Source organism: Ixodes scapularis, unplaced genomic scaffold (assembly GCF_016920785.2).
Source record: "Ixodes scapularis isolate PalLabHiFi unplaced genomic scaffold, ASM1692078v2 PGA_scaffold13__105_contigs__length_92229423, whole genome shotgun sequence".
Lineage (NCBI taxonomy): Eukaryota > Metazoa > Arthropoda > Arachnida > Ixodida > Ixodidae > Ixodes > Ixodes scapularis.
Window position 1 is genome coordinate 88,638,910 of NW_024609839.1, and position 20,061 is coordinate 88,658,970.

Genomic DNA, 20,061 nt, shown 5'->3' on the forward strand with positions numbered 1-20,061 from the left:
TTTACACAACTCGCTCTGAATCCGTTTATTCATCTCACGTACTACGTACACGTGCTGTGCCAGTGATTCGTACCCTGATAGTGCATGCTTAACTCGAAACTCTGAAACCCGGTGTGACTGACTTGATGTCAGCGAGCCTTGAATACTTGGTATTTGAAATATAACTTAAAGCTTCCTAACCCATTACCTCAGCCAGGACCCTCCCTATTGGATCTTAATCAAATGACGTTGACTCCACTATTTTTAGTCGGATGTAGCCGCAGGGCCAAGGGCAGGGTAGTATGTGTCTGTCTGTATACAAATTATTCTTTATTAAAATAGTTACTCAAATCTAAAAAGGACATTTTTTTGTAGGAAATATAGGTTGCTGAAAAACTGTGTACTTTACTTTCTTGGAAGCAGTAAAATGATTTTATGGAAATGTACCCCCCCCCCCCCCCGTGTGTGTGTTCTTACTGAAACATAAAAATCTGTTATCGCCATTATATCATTAATAAGTGAAGTCATCATTCCAGCTTTCAGCATGAGTCTGGTAAGCGGGAGGTCATTTTTTTTTGTTTAACTTCGAAACATGACTGAGCGTATCCCTTTCATGACTCTTTACTTTGTCATTTTCTTGGGCCGACGTTTACTCGACAACCGTTTGTCTGCACTGTGCGACTGCATGATTTGTGCCCTGCTCTGCATCGCCTGACGTAGCTGCCTCCGGTATATTTCAAAGGCACCCGACGGTACATGTCTAAAGCCGACTTTGTGCAGCTCTGATAAGCTTCTAAATGTCTGCAAGTTCAGGACATCCACAACAATTAGTAGCTACCAAACTGTCCCCTATCAACATCATGGCATGGGAGCTGTTCTTTAGTAAGAATTCGCTGCTCCCTGAACCTTACAGCAACGTTTAAATTTGACGGGACAACGCATCGGATGCTCCTGATGCGGAAGGAACTTGCTGCTGAATGGTAGAACCTGTATAAGCGTATCGGTTGCCTTGCGAAATCGGACGCTCTTGTTTGGAATTTGTGAGTGAATAACGGTGAAAGTAATAACATTGCGAACATCTCCATTGGAAGACGCCAAGCAGGTAACTGAAATCGACGTCTCGGGTTCACTTGCTGACCCCATAGCCACGGCAGCTAAAGTGACAATCTCCCTCTAAGAAGCTTGCGCACCCAGTGACTTGCCTTTGCTGCTTAGAGCCTTAACATCTTCTCTTTATACTAGCGTAAACAGGGTTTCGAATCGGCTTAACTCTTGTGGAAGCCAGGTTGTGAAATATATTTCAGCTAGGACAAGGCACTCTGGAGTGTTGTGATGAAGTTAGATCTGGCTGAGACAGTAGGTCCGCCGATCTGTGGCATACTCTCATATTCTCGCACAATTTGTCCACGATATCTTTGGAGCACGATCAAACGTTCAGGCATTCTGGTTGTAGTCCTCCACGGGATTGGTGTGGGCTTTCACATAGTAGACACTTCCGTTCCTGCCTTTTCGACGCAGGAATCGCTCGTGCAGGGCTTTCCGCTTCACCAGCATGATTGCGGACAAAAGAATGGCGACGAGGCTTAGCGTTCCGACAATGAACACTGCTGTGCGCAGCGCACTCGTCTGTGAGTCTCTTTCGCTGACATTGGAGCAGACGAAGAGCTCCTCGGGAGCTTCCAGTAACGGCTCCCTCTCGTGGTTGGCTGGGCTCCCGCACCTGAAATAGGCTTTAGGTTAGTATACGGCGAGCAGGGGGCCCTAATCGTCGCGGCGGGACCAAGAGGGACCAAGGGACATCGCCACCTGCCAAGATTGGTCAGCTTTGCGGAGTTGGCCAGTCGCAGAGGGTGGCGATGACCCGGTCCCTTGGTGCCGCTTGGTTCCCCGCCATGTAGACTAGGGCCTCAAGGGCATCCAAAATACGCCTTTAGCGGACCGGAACGCAAGGAGGGGCACGTCATTCAAAGGGCAACGTAGAGGACGCGAGGTCAACGCGTTATGAGGGTACAGCTAAGCGCGCGCCGTTACCAGGTTGAGTGAAACACACAAGTACGTGGTCTCATTTGGCGGGTACACAAACAAAGCTCGTACGCAAGGAACAGGTGAGTTTAAATGCCGTATAGGACATATGGTTATCGCTATAATTACTGAAAGCTCGAAAAATGCAAGATGGAGCTTATGTTCCCGATATTTGCTTCGTGATTCGCCGTCCGGCGTTCTTTTCAGCTAATTCTGCAGTCTCACTGGATGTGATGCAATAATATACGCCTGGGTCTCACCACGCCCTGCGTTTCTTTAACTCCCTGTTACTCTAGTGGAAAATGTGAGTATGGCGGATGGACGTCTTGCTTCGGCAGCTGATTCGATTCGGTTAACAATGGACTACGTCACCGCGCGGAATGCAAGCGAAGAGATCAGTGCAAGTAATACGTAACCCATCACTTCTTTCCATCTATTCCTTCTACGCGACCCAGTTTCTCTAAGAGGAAGAGCTGCGGAAAAGTGTGACGTGGTTGTACGCTTAAAGATTAGAATCCAGCATAATTATCTGAATGCTTGGGTTAAAGAACCATTTAAGATTTGAAGAACACTTTTTGAGATATGCTCGCAGCATATGAAAGTAAGGTGGTTGTAACTTTAGCAGTTATTTTTTTTAATAGCTAATTTGTTTTAAGAGTGGCTCAACACATCAACAGTCATGGTTGAACTTGTAATCCAATCATCCCAATCGTTGGGAAAACATGTTTGGTCTTGCTAAGCTATAAAGTTTTTTTTTTTTTTTTTTTTAAATTTCTTTCCTCACCGCTTTTTTAAACCCGAATTCTCTACTTGCAACACGAAGAAACTTTATCTGCGTTGCTAGTAGACACTCCCAGTGTTGGCGCCACTTCCTCTGAAAAAGTGATTTCAGCGGCAGGCACATGTTCACTGTTTGGAAAGTAGAACTTGTTGTTAACGGCTTATAAAGAAAGTTCAATGGTGTCCAATAAATGTTCTGGAAGTTCACTCCAGCACTCGCTCAGTAGCGCGAAACAAACGCGCGACATGTTTCTTTTGAGACGAGTGCTCGACCTGCAAGGCAACCTACCAGTGACGTCACAACACTGCTACCCGCGGGAAATTTGAATGTTTGTTTTGACTTCAGCTTCATGTGCCGTTTTCTCTATAACTAGTTTGATTTAGGGGACGGTAGAGAGCGTGCGAAGAAGAGTAAGCCCGGATAAAAAAAAGTTGCTTCTTTATGTGGATTAAGTACCTGGATACAAAAGGTATGTAACACAAAAACCTTCCCCCAAAAGAATAAAATATTTTAGTGCGATACTTCCGTCCGGAGACTCATATGAGCAATTCTAAGACATGCTCTGGTTCGTGCTCGACGCCTAGAAATTGAAGCATGCGTCGGAATTGCTCCCCGTTCAACACAAGTATCGCGACGTAAATATTGTGCTAAATTAGTTTTCGGGGAACGTTCATTCTTTGACGCATGTGTCCTATCTATCCGAGAATTTAAAACGTGTTTTTGTTTAGTCAGTGCCTCTTTAAGGTGGATACCCAGATGATCTATCAAGGCTTAGGACACAATAAATCTGCCAATCAAGATAAGAACTACGACAAGAATATCTCACCAAAGCCGAACGGTTAGCTCCGGCTGTAGAGGAATCTTTCTTAGCCAGGCGTTGGTGCAGTCGCATGCCAGAGGGTTTCCCTGGAGGTCCAATATGGTAAGCTCCTTCCAAGGTGCCACGTCACTGTCGATCCATTTGATGTTGTTATTCTGAAGATAGAGTTCCTTCAAGGTCCAGTTAGCAGGGGGCTCCATCCGCCAGAAAATGCCGAAGATGTCGAGGTCCAGTTCCGTCAGCTTGGGATTGTTGTCCAAATAGAGGACTCTCATCTTCTTCTGGCACTCGAAGGTATCCCCTTCCACGGAGACAAGTTCCTTCATGTTCTCGATATAGAGTTCCTCAATGTTGGACATTTTGTAGAAAGACCTGTAGTTGAGGACTCTGATCGGGTTGTCCGAGATGACGAGGACCTTGAGCGTTTCCGCGCTCCGTAAAGCGCTGGACGGAACTTCGTCGAAGGAGTTCTCAGAGAGGTCCAGGTACACCAGGCTTGGCATGGTGTGGAAGACTCCGTCTGGCAAAGAATGTGCGTCCACGCTGCTCATCTCGAGAACCTCAAGCTTTGCAAGGTTCGTGAAGAAGGATCTCTCGATGTACCTCAGCGGATTGTGGCTGATCCGGAGCTGCTCCAGGGCGACTAGAGGATTGAAGAGTTCCGCTGGCAAGGTTCTGACAGAGAGGAAATGCAACAAAGGATGCAACTTGAATTAGACGGGCAGGCGTTAAAGCACGTTTAAACGGTTGCCACAAAAAGCGGTAACCAGGAATGAATGCATTATAAACCGGGAAATCACTGGCAAAAACAAGAACTCTCACGCTTCGGAGCAAAGCTTTGTCACCTGGTTATTCGAAACCTACTCACGCCCTGTGTTGCTCTGGATGCGTTTTCACGTCATTCGACCCGTAGTAGTTTGTTCAGAGCTCGGGTTCAATCGTGTGTCCCGCAGTTGGAAGCAGCTACGACAGCAATACACCGTTACGTTTTTGGTTTATGCGCGATGAAATATGCCTCTGCCAAGCGTTCGTGTTCTCGACGATCCGAAAAATCCCCACGTGACATTCTTCATCGGTGCCAAAAATTGCTGAAATCTACATTAGAAGTTGTTTTAGCTTTACTTATTACTAAAATTAATCGTCGCTCGCCCAGCGGGTCGAGTGGACGTGCTGGGATCGATATGATCGCGCATGAAGGGAATCTGTGTTGTAAAGTTCCAGGTCTCACGTAAAAGAAGTTCACACCAAACGAGGCCCCTAATGTTCTGTAAAGCGCGGCGGACAGGTAAGCTGACATTCCTTAAAAACTAAGGTTGAATGCTAACCGGGACACGCCTATGCAGTAGTCTGGTCGGTTTCAATGCGAAATGCTTCTCCCAGGAACGGCACCGTGGCGTACTGCCTCGATCGCACGCTTCCAATACTTTGCTCTTGCTTCTATATGTGACGAGAGTCGAAAGCCGCGATCACGTTGCTGTATACACCATACTAAAGACAGTCTGCCAACGCTGTATTTCTTCCTTGCAGGACGACCCTGGCGCACTGGTCATACAAAAACTGTCTTTACGCGTGTTGCAAATACATATATGTGTGGCGCAAACACGCTTCGAATATGCTTGGGGCCTGCCCGCGGATAGTTTTGTCATCATGGCTACAGCGAACAGTGGGTCGTTTTTAACACGTATAAGCAGTGTGTCTGCAACTATGGGCCGCGTCAGCACTAATCCCATGCCCGCAGTATGCCATGAGACTGCAGTATGCATAAACAAAAATTATATATATGGGCGGTTTCATTTGGATTCAGGCGAGTGGCAGTCGTATTTTTTATTTTGCTTCAAATTTTTATATTTCGTGGTGCATGTTCCAAGAATAACAATCCTTTTTATTTTAATATCCTGACATGTTTAGTTTCTGAGAAAAAAAAAAAAACCCAAAAACCTCAAAGAAGCGGGAAAGAACGACGAGGTTTTGACGATTGTCGTTTGTGGCGTTTTTGAATCACTCTCAATCTCATAGCATTCAAAAGAGAGCATCTATATTTTTTTTTGTGTGATATATATGCGAGTAGGAAAGACGACATTATAACTACTGTTTATTATTCGTCGCTCCAATTTTTGTAAAAATCCCCAAACATGCCTCCGCGAAGAACTGTGACCTAAATTGGGCCACAGTTCTTTTATTGTGTTCTTCTGCTCTGTTCTTCTATTCTGTTCTATTCTGTTCTGTTCTGTTCTGTTCTTCTATTCTGTGACCTAAACAGGTCACAGAATATGACACAGCTGTGTGTCATATTCTGTCCTTTCTGTCTTTGTGTTCTAGATATTTCTAAAGTTCAAGCTGATATAATTACAAGTATGTACCAACAAGCTCAACTCTTAACCGTTACTAAATTGGGGATTTTGTTTTGAGTCGACTATGTTTAGTATCGCTTTGAAAATAATACCACGTGTAGAACCTTTCATCGCCTTCCAAATTAAGCAAAGTTTGTGTTTTTACCATGTACTAGCACCGAGAAATAAATTATGAAACAAAAAGGATTTTCACTTTTCGTTCAATTTCAGCACGCTGCAAAAAAAAAAAAAAAAAGTGTCCGATTTTTTATTTTTTTTATTTTTTCGCGTCACATTCTTTTCACAGCCTTATTTTAGCCAAAATACGTTACCTTAGAGGTATTTGACTCTGTTTTGAGTTTTAAGCCTCTAATTATGCTAAAAACGAGTAAATGCCGATGGTAGGTTTTGACGATTTTCGTGCGTGTCGTTTTTGAACCACTCTCAATCTCAAAGTATTCACAAAAGAGCTTCTATATTTTTTATTGTGATATATATGCAAGTCGGTAAAACGAGATTCCAACAACTATTTATTATTCGTCGATCCAATCTTTGTAAAAATCCCCAAACATGCCTCTTCGAACAACTGTGACCTAAACTGCGGATTTTTTTTGTTAGTCGACTATGTTTAGTTTTGTTTTAAAAATAATACCACGTGTAGAACCTTTCATTGCCTTCCACATTATGTAAAGTCTGTGTCTTAATCACGTACCAGTACTGAGAAATAAATAATGAAAGAGAGAAGGTTTTCACTTTTCGAACAATTTCAGCACGCTGTGTAAAAAAAAAAAAAAACTTTTTTTTTTTTTTTTGCCTTGCGTTTTTGTTACACTTTGCTTTCACCCAGAATACATACCGTTAGATTTATATTCACTGGTTTTGAGTTTTAAGCCTCTGAATATGCTAAAAAATGATTCGGTCTGTTATCAACATGAATTTCGGATTAGAAATATAAAATTTCGCATTTAAAAATCTAAGTTTCCAATAGGAGGTGTATTTAACTCTAATGTTTTACAATATTAAACTTTGATATTTTTAACGTAGCATAGACTATAAAGCGCATAGGTTTTAGGCTTGAGGCCCCTCCAATCATGGCACCAGCGGAAATTGTCTTGAAACCCGCTTTCAGCAGTTACGATTTTATAGTGTTTAGAGGTTTGGAATTGCAAACTTGTTATTATACGCCTAACGACATTCATGTCTTTTATATGAGTATTTATTAAGCGTCCCTTAGATTATTATGATAAAGAATAAAATATACAGCTATAACCCATAAACCCACCATCAGCAATTCTTCTTTCTTAGCATATTTAGAGGCTTAAAACTCAAAACTAGTGCATATACCTCTAACAGAATGTATGCCGGCTAATAGAAAAGTGAAAAAAAAACGCGACACAAAAAAAATTAAAAATTTTTTTTTTTTTTTTTACAGCGGGCTGAAATTTAACAAAAAGTGAAAACCTCTATTTCATAATTTATTTCTCAGTATTCGTACGTGATTAAGACACAAAATTTATATATGTGGAAGGCAATGAAAGGTTCTACAGGTAGTATTATTTTAAAAAGAAAAATAAACATAGTCTACTAACAAAAAAATCCGCAGTTTAGGTCACAGTTGTGCGCGGAGGCATGTTTGGGGATTTTTACAAAGATTGGATCGACGAATAATAAATGTTAGTTGAAATGTAGTTTTACCGACTTGCATATATATAACAATAAAAAAATATAGACGCTCTCTTTTGAATACTATGAGATTGAGAGTGATTAAAAAACGCCACACACGACAATCGTCAAAACTTCGTCGTTCTTTCCCACTTCTTCGAGATTGTTTTTCTCAGAAACTAAACATGTCAGGACATTAAAATAAAACGGATTGTTATTCTGGAAACATGCGCCACAAAATATAAAGTTTGAAGCAAAATAAAAAAAATACGACTGCCACTCGTTGCCTGAATCCGAACGAAACCACTCATATATATATATATATATATATATATATATATATATATATATATATATATATATATATATATATATATATATATATATATATATATATATATATAAGGTGTTTTTTAAGCTTAACAGAATTAAAAAAAACAGCAACCATGAAAGCTAGAATAATGCGGTCTCCGCAGGTGAGTTAAACGGCCAGGGGACACAGTAGAGGGGGCTAATCATAACGGTCAGTCGGCTAATTAGTTAAAATTCGTTAATTTTTAATTAATGAAAATATACATATAGTTCCAATTAGAAACTTGCTCAGCGTCATCGAAAGCCACTAAATAAGTAATATTCATAAAGACTTTGAGCTCGTGAGATGCGTAGTAGAGCACTAAAGTTACCACTCGTGGAGCAGGTACAAGGCTAGCGGTTGCGATAAGGCGCCTGCGCAATTTTTCCGTCTCTTATCAGGCCCCAGCCTTGTACCTGCTCCACGAGTGGTAACTTTAGTGCACCACTACGCCTCTCACGCGCTCAACCACGATTTGGATCGAATAATAGATACGGCGCTGGTGTGTTAAAGGGACTTTAGTTTAAAATGTGCAAACTCATAATTACCGTATGCTGTTGCGGCTGATGTTGAGGGACTTGAGGTTGGCAAGACCCTTGAAGGTGTCCATGTGGAGACTAGAAAGCCTGTTCTGACTCAGGTCCAGGACTTGGAGGTTTTGGAACACGGAGAATACCCCGGGCTCGATCACGCCGATGTAATTGTTATGCAAGTCCAACACGCTAACGTTAGAGGGCTCCAGCGTGGTGACGTGGTCGATGAAGTTGTGACTCAGGTCAAACTTGTACAGGTTGTGCGGCCATTGGCTGCCAGCAGGTACCATTTTGTTCCCCTTTCGGGAGCAGTCGACGTCCACGGAGCTCTCTTTCTCCAGGGACGGCTTGCAATCACAAGAGGCGCACAGCACGTTGGTGGCGTGGCAATGTGGACTCGACTGGAGCAGCGTGAGCGCCACAATCGCGGTGACTAGAAAGAGGAGCGACATCTCGGCGTTGTGTGAACTCGGGTCTGTCGGGATTGATGCACCTGAAAGCAGAAACGATAAAATAGTCAGAGTGCAGGCGAGCTGGTGTAAGTTAGTTTTTTTTTGTTTTTGTTTGTCGCCGGCGGGATTGGTGGCCGAGTATGTTAGCATATCACAGTTCGGAGGCATGTGGCGCGAAAACTCGCGCTGCAGAACCCAGACCCTGGATCGATCCCCACCCCTGCCCGTTTCGATATGAATGAGTATTGGTGTCTGTTCACGTATCGCCACTGCGTGATGCACGTTAAAAACCGCGAGTCACCGATCGACTGGCTACATTTTTTTATGTACAGCGTAAACCAGTGTCACTACGCCTCAAAGGCAGATCGACCTTGCGCTGAATAAACACGAACATCTCATTTTTTTTTTTGGTTAGAAAACTTTCTTGTCATTGTGAGTCGGGGTTTTTAACCGTTTGTCACAAAAAAGCACAAGTAGTAATTACTGTAAAAAAAAATAATTTTTTTTTTGATTTTTATGTTTCTATATTTCGCAGATGTTGTGAAGTGAGGGTTTCAGCAATATTTCGAGGGCACAAAATGTCACGATATCATGTGGTTTGCTGTGTATTCGGTACCATAGGGTAATACATTCGCGGGATCCAATTTTGGCAATAATATTCGAGTCCAGTAACTTGCAAAATTACGTTCTTCTAATATTTAAGTCGTTTATGGCATATTTCTTGTTTTTTTAAAAACATATTTTGGTTACTTCATTCAAAAAAGTTTCAGGATATATACACAAGCGTTCGCAAGTTTCAACAAAGCCGCAGTAATGTAATTACTACTCCGCTATGATCATGAAAAGTACTAGGATGGCTGTCTAATCGTTCCTCGGAAACTGACAGATAAGCCGTCATTGTTCAAGACGAACTGATTTCACTGTATGATATCTTTGTTATAAAGTTTATGGAGCAATTTCAAAATTAGAGGAAGCAAAACATGACATTAAAATGTTTCCACTAAACAAAGATAATGAATGCGGTGTAATGACCTTCCCGTGTCATAAACTGCAGCTACACAGGGTATAACAAACCTTGAACGAATATTTTGTTTATGTGTTACGCTTTCGGAGCGACTTCAATAAAAAAAATATCAATCACTACTGACAAGGCCTTTCATCTCGCTCAAGGAAATTGCCAAACTGACAACCACATAAGCATTTATTTCCTTTTTTTTATTTTATGACCGGCTAGAAACGGATGACGACATGATACGACAATCCATCGATGGCCTTCCTAGTCGTGAATCACAAATTGTCGGCTCGTTTTGTACATCACAATTATAGTAACAATTATACCATTGAACGCTCGCCTCCACATTTAAAACGGTGTATTCTTAGTATATGCCATCAGATTCCTCCAAAATGCTTTTCTATACGAAACAGAATAGTGTAATCTAAGCTTAACACCAAAAAACAAAAACTTTTTTTTTCAAGAGTTTTGTGTGTCTAAATTGCTCCAATTTGCATTCGCAAAAACAAACGTTACCTACATTTTTCCAAATAAAAGCTGTACAATGTTTTACGCTGCCATTTTAATTATTCAAATATAAAAAAGGATACATGTATGTTCTGCAGTTTAATTTTTTATTTTGTTAGAAAAACCTAACGCGAAATTACCCAAACCGACAATCGCGGTCGGATCCAAACCTCACCATCATATGCACCCTAGCTAGCCCTAATCTTCCGAGTATGAGTAAGATTGTTGAGTCATTAATTGCGCTCTGGTTTTTCTGTTACTTTTAATTAGCTACGTGAATTGAGCCCAAGTTTCGCGACGTCGAATTGCGAACAAGTTTGAACGGTCAAGGTGAATGACTTTCTCACGAGTAAGTGACGATGGCTACGAGACGGCGGCCAAATACAGAAAAAAAAAAAAAACGAAAAACAAAAACTGCGCTTCTCTAAGCCTCGAGGCACACGAACATTGAGGAAAAAAAAACGAAAACAACTTATCCGTGAGCTATTTATATTCAGGCAGGAAAAAAAAGTGACGCCCATTTTCTCGTACCCAGCTATTAGCTAGTGCACCAGAATTGGTCTGATTATTACACTATCATCTTTAAGCCGTCACGGTTGGGTTTCAAATGACCGATGCAGTAGATATATAATCACGGAGACACCGACATCCTACGAACATCTCATAATAGTCTCCTCGAAGTCCATAGGAACGTCCACTGGGCCCGTGTGAAAGACGCCACGGAGATGGCAGATGCAACAGTCGCAGAACAGTCTCACTAGCTAAGCAACCGCTTCGGTGACTCACAAGATAATTGCATGTCTTCGGTCAATACCACAAATGCCCGTGTCCCACTAGAGCGACAGACAGAAACAAAGGACAGCGACAAGCCTCAAACCCATGCAGCATGCTCGCGATGGCACCTTTGGCAGGCGTTTAGTCGTTTGGTGCTCGTGAAGTAAGCACGAGCGATTGCAAGTCTGCCAAAGATACCCTCGCGTGAATGATGCTCGTGTGTGAGCATAGCCTCCTTTATTCTACAAAGCCTGTCAAATCGCGAAAGACTCTGGTTTGAGGCTTGTCGCTGTCGTTTGTTTCTGTCTGTCGCTCTAGTGGGACACGGGCATAAGAATATTCGAGGTTAGCAAACATCCTACTCTTCTTACATAGAACGCCATTATAGACAGATGACGCAGCTCAGCAATTGGACCCGAACCCGACGCGGAGCGTCCTTCGAAGTGTTGATTGGATACGAAGCCAAGCCGAGCGGTGACTCAACTCTCGGGTCCAATCTGTGACTTCGCTCAATCTCGCTGTGATTACAAGTTCTATTGCACAGGCTGTAACTATTGTAGGTGTTGTAGCTTCAGCGTGCACGTCTCGTGAAATAAGTCGGAAGGACATCGATGGGTCTGAGACCACTAAGCTAACGAAAGTACACAGGTGCACACTATGAATGCATAATTTAAAAGCTTTATATGCCAAATTTATGTATTTGGAAATACGATTCGTATTCCCACACAACTCCCATGTCATAAAAGTTACCATCAAACTTACCTTATGTAACAAAGAAATGTTTGGGTTTGAACTTGCGTTGTTCTAGGCGCGGCATACGGGCGACTATCGTTAAACGTATGCCGACACTTCATTGTATCCATTAGTCGCCTAGGCTTAAACATATCAAAAAGGCAGCCAACGCCCACCTACATTTACGTTTCAAGTATCCCCGACTAAGCACAGGCCTATTATCCGGGAATTCTCTTGCCAAGGAGCCGATCGGTTAAAAGAAGACAAGCTTACCTTGTGAGTTCCTGCGTTTGGCTTCAGGACATGTCTTATCTGGATCCTTATCAGCGCTAGCCCTGCAGTTCAAAACAGAAAATGCAGAAATTACGTTTCTTGCTCCGGCCTTACCCAACCACGCTCACCATGGTAACGCGAGATAAAAGTGTTATCGGCGCCGACAGATGCTGCGGCAGCTTTCCCGTGTGTGCGTGTGATAAACAATTAGAGCCGATTTACTGCGGACGTCTGGCATCGAGGCTACGTGACGACACAGATAAAATGCGTTCGCGTCGCCGTGGTCTCTAAAACAATACCCGTAGCTATACAGGTGTTCTCTATGGCGTCGTGGAAACATGTTCCGATATAATCCACACACACAAAAAAGGTAGATTAGAAAGCGGTTTAAATATAGACCGATACGCTGTTTACAAACAAGTCGGCGTTTGCCCACTCCAGGTGCCTGCACTGCACGTGGGCAGAAACCAGTTCCCCGTGACGCGTCTGCGTGTGGTACCTGCCGACAACAGCGCCACTACAGCGGCATGACATCATGCCCGCGTTCTGGTTCTCATAGAATCAAGTTGCAGCACGAGCGAAAAGCGTTCAATCAATATTTATTTCTTTAAACATCAAATCAAAGTTACTTCCCTCGGAACTTCGCTTCTTTTATGTAAGAGAATATAGAACTCATCAATACTCAAAACACACGAAATTTTATCATTTTCGTAGACTCTAAATTCTCTCCAAGGGCTCTGTTTCACATTAAAGAAAATATAGCCCGAACGCTGAACTGTTTATTAATATTCTAGAAAAATGCCTCTGCATCATGAATTAGGGGCAAAGGGGCAAAACATTGTCTCGCAATATATTCCCTGTCGGTGCTATAATCGAAAGTATCTGCGCGGGCAAGGCCGCTAAGGACACCCAAGAAAATAAAGTCAGGCTCGATATTCCTTCACCACGATCGCATGCAAATCACAGAGCTCAAAGAAATGAAAGAAACATTTAACCGACGTTATAGAAAAAAGATCAGTGCTATTATTGCGCATACCTAAGCATAATGACCCGATAGGAAATTCGGAAGGCTGAGAGGCCTGAAGTGTGGAGCTGACGGCTATGCTCCAACTTTACAAACTCAAGTTACTATTTATATATGATCGGTCAAATTGTGCATCCCGCGTTCCCCACATGCTTAGTACTCCATGACAGCACAAACATTTGCTGCAGCAACAATACTCATAAAAAAAAAGCAACGCATTGCAAACTTTATGCATAAAACACAATCAATACATTAAAATCAGTAACACATTGAGTCCTGGGACTTATGGTGATATACATCACAAGGCCATATACCAGGGGTGGTCAAACTGCGGCTCACGAGCCGCATGCGGCTCTTCGCGGGTCCAAGTGCGGCTCGAGTCTCCATGGTAATCCTGCCCCACCCTCCCCTCCTTTGTCCGCAAGACAAAAAAAAAATTCTAGAATAAAAAAATAAAAATAGCTGTCCAGTCTCGGCAGCCTCGTACTACACTACGTACATAAAGCTGGACTGCTTTTTAACACCTAGATGTATCCAGTGACCCTGTTTCCTTTATTGTTCTAGAAATAACTTCCAACCCTTCACACATAACGGGCGTCAGGAGCAAGTTGCTGGCTAGCGAAGCATGCGTGCATTTTTGCTTAGCGGTTGAAGAAGCGTTCTGCTGCCTGGTGTCATTTGTTGTAGTCGAAAATTATGCCTGTCCCCCTTGGAAAGGTCCGTTCCCTCTATATTGTATCTTGCTAAAAGTAGCCCCTCTCCCTCCTCCCCGCCTTTTTCCTTTTTTTTTTCCTGCAACTCTGACTTTTTGGAGGTTTGTCTGCTGCCCTAAACCTATATATAACTCTGGCCACCCCTGCCATACACGCTCTTCTGACGTGTGCTGATGTATCTGTCGTGCGCTGAGGATATACATATATATGCAGGGTGTCCCATTTTGCATGTACAAAGATTCAAAATGACGAAACAAGTGAACTACGTAAATGAAACCAACTGTACGTCGTTAAAAAGCGTCTTGCGGAAGTGGCTGTATTTTTACACGAAACGTAAGTGATTCAATCATTAATTGTGACTAACGAGCTAAAAGTCTAAATACTTATTTTGACGATGAGGCGTCAGTTCGAAAGTAGCAGACCGCTTTCCAATTGACATTTCGGCGGAGCTGTTTTACACCCCTTTAGAAAATCTGCGCTGCTGCGTCGATCATCCGATACCACCACATTTGGGCATGCGCTTTGAGCGTGCACTCTACACGAGCGTTGCGTTAGCGCACGGCGCATACTCGGGTTCGAATGCACTCGACACGAGCACTGCGTTCACGATCGGCACGAAGTCAGATCCAATGAAATTCGACGACTTCCAGTCTGTCTTGATAGGTTTTTGAAAAAAGGTCAACTGGAACGGGCGTTCATCCAAATCATGTCTCGAATGAAACCTGCACATTGCCAGCGGTAGTAACGGAGGAGCCCTTTGAGGCAACCGGCGCTTTTATATCAATATGTGGAACTTTCGTCAGACAGGAGCGTCTGTCGCCGCACGAACGATTGTCTTGCAGCACTGGCACTCGCGTCACAAGACAATGCACGCAGGCCGTACATTGACCCGGAACAAGCGGAAAGACAACGAGTTGATCAACACTCTATCGACTACTGAAAACTAAAGATGCGGCCAACTTTTGTCGAACCTCGAGGTTCGGCAGGGTCGGCAAACCTTCGACCCTTTAGCAAAACTTGGACAAAGTTCGACTTATGAACGGTGCTGTCCAACATCTACATACATAATTTCAATTTTGGGAAGCGTATATATTATGAAGACCTCTATTTTTTAATGATATGGTTGCCAATGTTCACACCAAATACAAGGAAATATATTTACTTTTAATGCCGAAGCCATCTTAATGTTGTAAAACAAGAGATGATTACACCCAATAGATATTGCACTTTTCCTCCACCAGGTGGCCTCAACACGCTTAAAACGTTTGCGAATGCGCAGAATAGTTAAAATTAGAGACGAAAATTTTCTTTTTACCTCGAACTTCGGTAGATTCACGAGATATCTGTGTTATCACACGAAATATAATATTAATTATATATGGATAATAATCATCCTCACGTTCAACTCCCCTCTCCCGTCTGACGAACCTATGAGCACAACACTGACTTACCGCTTTGTTGCAGACAGGAAGTGTGTTTAGTAGACGGAAAAAAAATCCAGCAGACGCTTTTTTTGTTTTATGTTCCTCCTCGTCAAGGGGAAAGTGGAGAAAGCCAGATTTGGAAAGTATCCGCTCAACCCTCGTCTTACGCTTCCTCGTTCGTCTTTCCTAACGTCTGTGTCACGTAACTAGTTGTACATGCGTAGGGCACCAACTCCATACTTCCCGTCGCCAGGGAGCGAAAGGCATGGGGCACTCTGCTACATCTTTGAAATATAGACCTTTTCCGCTTACTCTCGCCCCCGACCGCCAAGTAGGCATATCCGGTATGGGCGACGAAAAAATATTAAAACGTTTCAACCTGCAACCAGTAAAACAATAGAGGGGAGAGAAAACGAGAATGTGTGACGGTTACGCTTATCCCCTAAATGCATTCTATTGGCGTGGCGACGGCAAAACAATGTTTTCGCCAATACTGGAAGTGACGACAATTCAAGATGGCGACGCCCTTGAAGAAAGGGTCTATAAACTTTTGACGAAGTCAGTTCTTGGAACGTTCTTTTGACCAATCTTTGCGCTTTTGTTCCTATTAAAATCGGCACTCTGGTACTCCTTATCTTACCGCGACATAATGCCTTTTACGTATATCTGAGTTTAGCGGGTTGGTCCCAACTGCAATTTTCGTAGAATTTTTATTAAAGGGACACAGTTTTCCAACAGCAGTTATGCACATAACAAGACTATACGTTTGATTTAAAGAACGAATGGGCCATGGTTTTCTTATTTATTAAAAAATAAATGACCAAATATGAATAACAAAACAACACACGTTGTTAAGACCTCGTGTCGTTAAGCGATATGAACAGTGGGGACGTGGACGTGGCGAATCATGATAATAAAAAAAATAATAAGCTTCCAAAGTTTCAACGAATCATTGAGTCGCGCAGCGGGAAGTTTACAAGGAAGCCTTAAAAGTTGGGAACACCGGTTCCCAAATACGAGACAAACCATCCAACAAATGCCGTCAGGCAACATTTAACGATGACATTTCGTCACACACGCTAATGTTTCAGCAAGGATGCAGAAGAGCTGCCTTAGAAACGACATTTTAATCCTGAAACATGGTGACTAATCCACTAACGAAGCTACGCTTTCTACCAAGGCCACTTTAGACGTCCTGGTGTTTAGATTCATGGTTGCCAGTCATCTGAAACTTTATTAAAAATACCAGGAAACGTCTTTCCGTCCTTCAGAAACGTTAAAACAGTTAGCGTCTGAGCAGAACGCTGTCGCGCGTTCTTCCCGACACCTCATCTACACCCCAGGCAAGTCGCTTTTTTTTTTAATCGGAACGATCGGCGATGGCACCCGCTTTGCACTCAGCGACACCATGGCGATGGCCACAAAAGAAAAAAAATTGGCGAATGGAGTTCCGATATTCTAAGCGCAGCTTTTTTAGCGGCTACAGTGGGAACTGAAGAGAAACACGCCAATCTTCGGTTGGACTGTCCATTCTTTGTCTCGGTACAGTTGAACTGTCAGTAAGTTTTTCTTTGTTGATATTTTTCTTTTAGTTTTAGACAAAAAATGCCATTCTGGGAGTATAGCTTGCTCGAAACCAGTTTTAAAAAACAACAATACAATAGCGCCTAAAAAACTTGAACTGTGCCGTGGGAAAAAAAATGAGAACAAAGAACACATGGCAGCCTCAAATTGGGATCACCGTGTCCCCTTTTATGTCGAGCATATTCTCAAGTAGTTCATAGGTCGACACATTTCGCTGACAATAGTTAACTGAAAACGGTAAAAGTAATTTGCCACGTTACAGCACACGTAATCGAGAATTGCATGTTCTTAACAGACCGCTGTACACGGGCCAGCGAGACGCCGACTAACGTGCAGGGATGAAGCCTTTTGATAGTGACGTCAGCAAAACGCCAGTTCAAGGTAACTAAGCAGCCTCTCATTGCGAGAGGAATAATGAAAATCTTTAACAAAATACAAGCACAAAATATGACGGATGCTCGCCGTGACAAAAAAAGGAAGCACGTGACAAAAAAAAAAACAAAAAAAACAACTAAATATATGATGTCATCGTCAGCGGAACGCCACCGCTGGGATCACAAAGGCTCTAAAAGAACTAACTACGCCTACATGCTTTTATGCAGTGCATCGCCTTTTGTTTGTTCTTTTTGTGATTTTATGTGAAACCGCCCGTCTCCTCCCGAGCAGACAATGCAATGGCGCAGTCGTAGAATCTGCAGATCGACGACGCCCATTTAAACAATTACATTATTAAAAAAATTATAACAGACTGACACACTAATTACCGTGCACCAGGTTGATTGTATCTACACTTCATCTCTAAAGTTCTGGGAAGCACTTACAAATTATCCGCTTATAAAAAAAAAAGAAGAAAAGAACGCAGCTTTTGAACATTAGTGCACCCATTGTTTTTTACTGTATTTACTGGCGACATTTGTGAACGCTACTTTACAGAGCCCCTGAAGTTTGATATAAACCGTAACGGTTCACCAAAAGTACGGGTAGCTTAGTGGAGATGTGTCATTCAGTAATTAATGTCTAATGCTCAGATTTCAGGAGTTTGAGATCAAAAATGAGTATAGTTGTCTGGTACATACCCACTTGTTCATTTAGAGGTTTAGATTTGGGTACTTTTGATTACGGAACTCACAGGTAGGGGGCGTGCAAGGCAAGAGGGTTTTTGTTTTGTTTTGTTTCTGAGCGAAAATAAACAACGCAGTGCCGAACGCCGAGCCTCTGCCCACATTTAGCGCTAGCGGTTGAGACCAGGCGATAAAATAAAATTAAAGACTTACACGCGATTTTCGGAAATATTAGGTGAGAAAATGGCGGCGAAGAAAGCACGTGAATGGATGGAGACAATTGACTTCTCCTCCTGGGGACGGTTTCTATTTTCTAATTGGAAATGTCCGGAAATATCCTATATATCTTAATCAGATAACTCCGAGTCTCCAGACTTTGGCACGCGGTTCCAACCGTTAGCGCTACCATTTGGGAAAAGTTCTGAGCGTTGTATAGCGCTTAGATAATTGTAAGTAAAACACAATTCTCTTTGCTCCCAAACATCCAGTACATGTAGCTTCTCATAATATGGCCGCGTGGAGTTGCGAATCAAGTCAAATGACATTAACACGATTAACAACGAATTCCTCTTGTGCTCGCGCAGCAAACCGAAAACGCTCCGCTATGAATGCCCGAATTTCGTATAGACATAATATAGACTTGATATACAAAAATAAAAATGACATAAATGAGCGTATACAGTATTCTAGAACATTCTAAATGCGACTACGCAGCGCAAACATCTCGCACAAATATAAAGCGTCTAATGTGCAGGAAGACAAGCGGCGCGACGCAAACCCTCACACCGTCTGCTCCAAACGTTCGTCTGCTACCGCAACGGTCAGTTAAAAAAAAAAAAGAAAAAAAAAGTCCCACATACAAAGACGCAAAGAATCATTACGGCAAAAGCGAAACCGTTAGCTTACCTGAACGAGGGACGTCCTCCTACACGAGCGACACCATCAAAATCCGACGGGGAAAATCTAGATTCAGCGTAGACGTACTGCGAACGGCGGCGTCGACGCCATAGTCGCGTGCGCGCGCGCTCGGCGGACTTCGCAAGCTGCTCGCGGCGTTTGCTGCTGCGGCGGCCTGCCTACAGCCGCGTCGCTAGCACCTGTGTAACAGGAAATGTCTGGGGAGAGGAAAGCGGAGAGAACGCGTCTGTGTTTGAGGGAGTGTGTGTGTCATGCGCGTTCGCGGCTACGACCTTGCCGCGTCAGAAGAGGAAAACGGCGGCTTTCACTCTCGCAAGCGCGCGGTGGATTTTGTGTGTGTGTGTTCAACACGTGTGTTGCGTGGGGCGAGGGTGAAAACGACAGCTTTAGGCGGTATGAGTAACATCAGCGATTTGGCTTACGGTGGATCCCAGTAAACGCTACGAGCCCTCATTGGAGCACATCTAACGCCTTTGAGTTTCATGTGCTCCTGGGGAGGGGTACGGCGTCGTTCGGAGCACGTTGTCACCTGAGAAATTCAGAGTTTGGGATTGGCTGGGATGTACCGTAGCGTCCGCATGCGGTCCATCGTGAGGCACTATGTTTCACCGGGCTCGATGTACTGCGGGAGAAGCTACGAGCCATTTAAACGAATCCGATGCCGCGTGAGTGTCGCGTGACCTTTGGGAGGGGCGCAGCGACGCGCGGAGCATAGTCACGTGATATTTGTCAGCGCTAGATTGGCCTGGATGGCTGGTAGCGTCCGCTGCGGTCTATCGTAAGGTGAAACGGAGTGTAGTACAGCCACTGGGGTGTGGGACGAGAGAGTCGCGTAATTTCGGCGCGTGCGTAAATTTGCATAAAAGCAAGGTCTCGGATTACCTGGCGGGCGGGCGTTTGGCTTTGATGTGACGCATCGGAAAAACGCGCCATGATTGAATACGCTTTGAGGCTTTTGCTGGAGATATTGGCGCGCGCGCGGGTTTGTCGCTAATGGGTTTGGCAGCGATGTCGCATTGGTGCGTCGTGATGGGGAATGTGGCGAGCGTGAAGTCATTGAAAAAGAAGCTTTCGATTTTGGCGTGTTTATTGTCCGTAGCAACTATCT

The 20,061-nt window shown here is 43.4% G+C and overlaps 1 protein-coding gene across 4 annotated transcripts; it reads right to left on the reverse strand.

Moving 5' to 3' along the window:
* Positions 1-10: 10 nt before the first annotated feature.
* Positions 11-19,252, reverse strand: LOC120841881 (phospholipase A2 inhibitor beta). Of its 4 annotated transcripts, none has more exons than XM_040212876.3 (5): positions 18,942-19,252; positions 12,230-12,291; positions 8,495-8,972; positions 3,609-4,277; positions 11-1,699 (listed from the first exon to the last, which is right to left on the reverse strand). In XM_040212876.3, the coding sequence occupies exons 3-5, from the start codon at positions 8,929-8,931 to the stop codon at positions 1,414-1,416; spliced, it is 1,392 nt and encodes a 463-aa protein (XP_040068810.2). In that variant the 5' UTR covers positions 8,932-8,972; positions 12,230-12,291; positions 18,942-19,252; the 3' UTR covers positions 11-1,413. The 4 variants fall into 4 exon arrangements, with proteins under 4 accessions (XP_040068810.2, XP_040357739.2, XP_040357741.2 ...); XM_040501805.2 differs by lacking the exon at positions 18,942-19,252 and adding an exon at positions 15,418-15,657; XM_040501807.2 differs by lacking the exon at positions 18,942-19,252 and having other exon boundaries at positions 12,137-12,232.
* Positions 19,253-20,061: the final 809 nt, after the last annotated feature.